General features: G+C 31.8%; 1 protein-coding gene across 2 annotated transcripts; it reads left to right on the top strand.

The window, feature by feature from the left end:
• Positions 1–2,287: 2,287 nt before the first annotated feature.
• Positions 2,288–5,124, top strand: LOC130443785 (protein DDI1 homolog 2-like). Of its 2 annotated transcripts, XM_056778628.1 has the most exons (5): positions 2,328–2,515; positions 2,587–2,824; positions 3,105–3,269; positions 3,324–3,578; positions 3,643–5,124. In XM_056778628.1, exons 2-5 carry the CDS (start codon positions 2,599–2,601, stop codon positions 4,122–4,124), a joined length of 1,128 nt encoding a protein of 375 aa, XP_056634606.1. In that variant the 5' UTR covers positions 2,328–2,515; positions 2,587–2,598; the 3' UTR covers positions 4,125–5,124. The 2 variants fall into 2 exon arrangements, with proteins under 2 accessions (XP_056634596.1, XP_056634606.1); XM_056778618.1 differs by having other exon boundaries at positions 2,288–2,824.
• Positions 5,125–6,219: the final 1,095 nt, after the last annotated feature.

The raw sequence follows: 6,219 nt of genomic DNA, 5'->3' as shown, positions 1-6,219 counted from the left end.
TACAAACAGAATTACTGTTTGTACAAGGAATTCATCTCCTACCAGGTAATACGTATGCAATTACATACAACTTAATTGCGCATTTTATATATAAATTATCAGTCCACATCGAAAGGTTCATTAACTTCAGTTTGTCGTACAAGCACGGAAGGAAGATTATTGTTTACTAGAAACTAAATTTAAGTTTCATAACCAACCGAGAATATTTTTTTTAATGACAAAATAAAATGAAGGACTAGTTAATAATTTATGATGTATCAACAAACTAACTGTATAAGCCTCTTCCTAAATAAATAATTTAACTCATTCTACAAATTGGTTGGTAAAGAAACGTCATCTGATACGATATAGGACTTCTCGGAAACTGCAAGTTCGGGTACATTATCTATCAGCTGATTAAGGTATTAATCATATAAGTTTTATTCCACCGATGGTTAACATAAGTTCGGTATTATAACATATTTGCAACCATTATTTTCCGGGAGGATTTGCAAAGGAAAAAAAAGAAATCAGATATCAGATAAATCATCATTACTACTATATTTCCAAAGTAGCCTGTTTCGTGAAATTTCGGGGGAAGATGATGACAACATCGTTCAAATGGTTCAGTTAATTCAAAATAATATATAAGTTGAGTTCATCAAAGGCAAGCCAAAGTAAACAAAAATTAAGATTAGAAAGTACCTTTCAACTCTCGGTTAACACTTCAAACTGAACTTTCGTTACGGTTGAGCCAACCTGGCTAACGTTTAAAATACGTAAATTCGGCTTCAACCAACAGTTCAATCTCAACCTACGGTCAAACGGACTTTGTAATACCGACCCTAAGGATCCTAACCCTAAAAATATTCCGAACGTCACGTTAAATTTTCGGTGGAAATTTCAAATTCAAAACATGATATACTTATAAGAACTTGATTGATATTTATCACTTTTTGTGCGCTAATTCTTCGGTAGTTTTCTTGATTCCGTCAAAATCAAATGGTCTGAATGCAGAGAAACAAGTTGAGAATAAGTGTCAGCATGCGCAAACTGTACATCACAGTACACAACACATGACACAGTACATCAAGAAAACTTTTTAACAACACCAAATAGGCTGTAACAGCAGCGTTACCAGTTGATGCATAATCACCATTTCAACATAAAATTATAAATATTAAATATTGGTATTATTTATTTTACCAATACTTTATGACAACAACTAATTTTTAGAACTCAATACATATTCTCTCAATTACACCTGCGTTGCCTAGTCAAACTTTATTTCTTGCCGAGTCTAACACTGTTTCGTTTATGGTTGTATATTAATATACTCTCAATAACAGGATGACAACCCAACTGTACAGATATACATACATCTGTCTCCATAGTTTGAACTTGAAATGCTATGCGCATGTCCGAGAATAGCACATGTTCACAAGCACAATTGTATATATAGATGTTTAATATTGAATGTAACAATCAAACATTTTGAAAATATAACTACAATCCTTAGTTATTTAAAATAATTTTATATATACATACATATGAATAATTCATAATAACAAATGAAAAAAAATTGACCGTGCGTGATTCGAAATCATGACTCAGAAATGGTTTGAAAAACTTTGTTATAGGCCTGGGGTGGAGCTTCTCTTACTACAGTCGCAACGCTTGCGCACAAAGAGTCTGAATAGGTGAGATAGAAGAGCGCAGCTGCTATCTGATATGACGAATAAGTCACGTGACTTTTTTGCCACAAATTGTAATAGCGATGTGCGTTAGGGCGACAAACAGTAGCACGTAGTACGATAAAAATATCAATATCGAGAAAACGATATGAATACTATTTGATATTCTTCATTCCTAGCCTCTCTGATAAACAATAATCAATCCTCATCTATAAACGAAAGTAAAGTAATTATAATACGCCAAAAAGATGTGTTAAAAACAACATAAAAAGTAATTGAATGCACTAGTTATTTACTAACTAATAAATAAAAATTTTGGCACTTATAGAATGAAGCAATAAATGATATAACCTCACTTATTGTCTATATTATTGACATGACGATATATTTGTATCGATTATCATTTATCGATTGGGGAATAGAATTTATTCGATTTTTTACTTTCACTTGCCATAAAGCTTAACATTTTTAACTTTGTTGGTACAATTTCATAACTAAAGATAATAAGAAAATTTTAATTGGTCAAATTCGTCGCTCAGAATGAACTACAGGCGATTGCATAAGGCTATACTATAATATAGATTTTTTCTCGGATTCCTACGCTTCGAAATGTGTTCTACACAAATCAGGTTATGTTGTAGGCGGCAGAAAAAAAAGCCGCTGTCTTTTGTTTTAGAAAGCCAGCGGCAAGAAATGAAATTGTGGATGAGGCATAAGCTACACCACAGAAAAAATCATTCACGATACTGACTACGGTCAAGTTGTAATTCATTCTACGTTAATTCATTGGGTCAACAAGACACTGTCATTGTTTAAGATAAACTGTTTTAATCTCAAATTAGGTAAAGAATATATGAAAAGAAAAATCTTTAGTAAACTTTAAACATATTTAAATATACCCTGTTGCTGCTAGATAATATATAAAATGAAGATAAAAGTAACCACTATGACTGATTTTACATTTGATTTGGACGTGTCTGAAGATTTAGAATTGGAAAATTTTAAAGCGCTCTGCGAGATTGAATCTGGTTTTCCGGCTTCTGAAATTGCAATAGCCTTGAAAGGTAGACCTTTGATGGAAAATGCCAAATCACTAAAAGAACTTGGAATTAAGGATGGAGATAGTGTCACTCTTCAACATATACTATCTGGTATGAATGTAATAAATACCACGTTTTAGTCCGTATTTTCATATATAAATTCAAAACAAATCAATGTGTGTTTCATTATGATTATAATTTTTCTTTATCATTATTATTTTTAGAACATATTTTTGTCCTAGACAATTTATTACATAGATAACAGTTTAAGATATTATAATAAACAAATTAGTCGTACAACTTGGAAAACCAAAAAAAATGTACTTTTGGTTATCTAGAATTTGTAGATTGGAATAATTTGTAACATTAATATTTAACACAAATATTTCAGTAAATTTTGACGCCAGTAGTATAGAAATTTCCAATAGTAGAAGTAGACGAGTTGAAGATGATCCTGTACTTATTAGAGAAATGTTTCTTGCAAATCCTGAACAGCTTGCTCTTTTAAAACAGAATAATCCTAGATTAGCAGATGCTCTTCTTAGTGGTAACATAAGTAAGAATTGAACATATTGAATTGACTATCTGTTACTTTTATTTTACTTTTAAGATACATTTGCAATAGTTCTGCAAGAACAAAATAGAGCAAGAAAAGAACTTGAAGAACAGAGACTGAGAATGATGAAAGCTGATCCTTTTGATGTAGAGGCACAGCGTCTCATTGCTGAGGAAATACGACAAAAAAATATTGAAGCAAATATGGAAGCAGCTATGGAACATAATCCTGAATCTTTTGGTACTGTAGTTATGCTTTATATTAATTGTAAAGTAAATGGACACCCAGTTACAGCGTTTATTGATTCGGGTGAGTCAATACTTTTGTTTAAATATTGATTGATTAATAGTTTTCTAATAATCATTTTCTACAGGGGCACAGACAACAATAATGTCTAGCCATTGTGCAGAACGTTGCCATCTGATGCGTCTAGTTGATACTCGATGGGCAGGTATAGCTAAAGGAGTAGGTGTACAAAAGATAATAGGAAGAATCCACATGGTACAAATCCAAATAGAGGATGTTTTTCTTACAACTAGTTTTTCTGTATTAGAAGATCAACCAATGGATATGCTGCTTGGATTGGATATGCTAAAAAGGCATCAATGTTGCATTGATCTCAAAGAGAACGTACTGAGAATTGGTACCACTGGTACAGAAACAAAATTTTTACCTGAAAGTGAACTGCCAGATTGTGCAAGACTGAGTAGTTTATCAGAAGAAGATATTATTCTGAGGTCCAGAAAGGAGGAGGAGACTACTATGAAAAATACCGACCAAGGTTTCTTGTATACTGCATCTATTTTACAATATTTTAGACACACTGTATATTCCACAAACCTTCAATGTTCATAATCAATTTATAATTATATAGGCTATTTTGTTAACTTGAAGGTTACAATGAAAAAAGAACCTCACATATGTCCTGATGAGATTCCAATGAGAAATCTCCTCAACACCTCATTTTAGGTAATCTCTTCCTAACATCAATGAAGGGAGTAGGGGATTAACATTTAATTCCAGCCTTTGGAAACGCATTAGGCTTCTCTATTATGTTGTTTCTTGTACTTTTGCAATTAGAAGGTCTTCGTGTATAATCTGGTTTGAAACATACAAGGGAGCATTGACAAGTGCTCGCAGAATCTTAGCTGGTACAGTCCCTTAGCTCTATGTTGTTGTTAAGTCCAGATTGGAATGCTGACAGTCCTGTACAATAAGATTTTATTTTCTAAAGACAATTTTTATTTTCTGCTTAGTAACCAATACATTCTCTCATTTTAAGGCCTATTTGTATGAGTTTCTTTTTAATGTGTTCTCTCCAGTTTAATTTGGTATCTAAATGCATTCCTAGATATTGGAAATTCTATGTTGTTGATGTATATTGGAAGACTTTTTCTTTTCTTAGTATGAAAGTTATGTGTTACGATTTGCTTTCGTTACTGTTTATTCTCCACTTTTTGAGACATTCTTCTACTTTGAATATATGTTCTTGTAGATTAGAGGATGTTACTAGGGGATCTTTGTTGGTCGAGAGAATAACAGTGCCTGTTATGGTATTAATTAGAGACTGAGAGTTCGGCCGTGAATATTATTTATAGTATTGTCCCTAGGACCCTGCCTTATGCAACTCCAGATTTAAAAGATTCAAATTGTGAAGTTTTGTCTTTTATTTTTTATCTAAAGAGTCTGTCTGATTCCAGTAAGTTGAAAAAAAGAGTCTGATTTTAAATGTCTTATGTCTCAAAATACTCCTGAACAATACTTTTTTTCTTCTAGGGCTACCTATGTTTATTTCATGCGCAATTCGTTGGCACTTTTGAATTGTTGAGTATTTTTGCCAAAAACCAAATTGATGTTGTGGATTAATTTGTTACATTAACAATTTCTCAATAAGTTTCGAAATGGTGGGTAACAAGCTTATTGGTTTGTACAAACATGCATTGATTAGGTCTTTTCCTGGTTTAGGAATAATTATTATTACAGATTTTTTAAATATTTTTGGCCAGTTTTGCAGTCTCAAAATCACGTTAAATACGCAGGTTAGCATCATCTAAATATATTTGAAGAGCCTTGCGGCAAGTCTTTTTCTTGGCTGGTATCTTCAGTCTAATTGGAATTACAAAATCTTAGGATATTTAATGATGTACTTCAAGACATTTCCTCCTATTTTTTCCACTATTTTACAAATAACAACTCACATTTGCGTTTTAGATCCCAGAGAAATTGTTATTTGTAACCCCATAATTAACATCCCTTTTTCAGAGAGAAAAAGATTCCGAGAAAACCAATCCCTCCCTACAACTTCATCCAGTACTAAAAGAAACAAGAAATAAACCCCTTCAAACACTCTTCAATAATTTTCAAATAAATGTTATTGCAGCAAATAGCTTCACAAAATAGTTCAATATATGTTTATTATACATTTTCAAATTCTTTGTTTCTCTATTTTAGAAATGTATTCATTTCGAACAATATCTACTATACTTTAGAATACTTCAATAACATATTTAATGGAAATCGTACTGTTTATTTCATTTTGCATACACTGTTTTACATAAATTAATTTTTATAATGTACCAAAAGTTACTTAATAGTAGTACTTTTTGTAAACACAATAAAGAGACTAAGAGACTAAGGGTCGGTATTATAAAATCCGGTTAATCAAAGCTTGAAATTCAACTGTTAGTTCTAGCTGAATTTACATATTATATACGTTAACCAGGGGTCAAACAGGTCGGTTGGTTCAACCGAATCGTACTATCTAACCTCAAAATTATGGTTTACTTTGGCTTGCATTTGATGAACTCAACTTATATATTATTTTAAATTAATTAAACCATTTGAACGATGTCGTCATCATCTTCTCCCAAAATTTCACGAAACAGACTACTTTGGAAAGATATTAGTAATGCTGATTCATCTGATTACTCTTTTTTCTTTGCAATTCATG

Source organism: Diorhabda sublineata, chromosome 1 (genome assembly GCF_026230105.1).
Source record: "Diorhabda sublineata isolate icDioSubl1.1 chromosome 1, icDioSubl1.1, whole genome shotgun sequence".
Classification (NCBI taxonomy): domain Eukaryota; kingdom Metazoa; phylum Arthropoda; class Insecta; order Coleoptera; family Chrysomelidae; genus Diorhabda; species Diorhabda sublineata.
The sequence above is the reverse complement of the archived record's forward strand: the minus strand, read 5'-3'. Positions and strand labels throughout refer to the sequence as shown.

Bases quoted from the DNA above. Each gene is read 5' to 3' on its own strand.
- LOC130443785 (XM_056778618.1), top strand. From the start codon at position 2,599: ATGAAGATAAAAGTAACCACTATGACTGATTTTACATTTGATTTGGAC. The intron at 3,270-3,323 runs GTAAGAATTGAA...TTTACTTTTAAG, and splicing joins TCTTCTTAGTGGTAACATAA to ATACATTTGCAATAGTTCTG. The intron at 3,579-3,642 runs GTGAGTCAATAC...CATTTTCTACAG, and splicing joins TACAGCGTTTATTGATTCGG to GGGCACAGACAACAATAATG.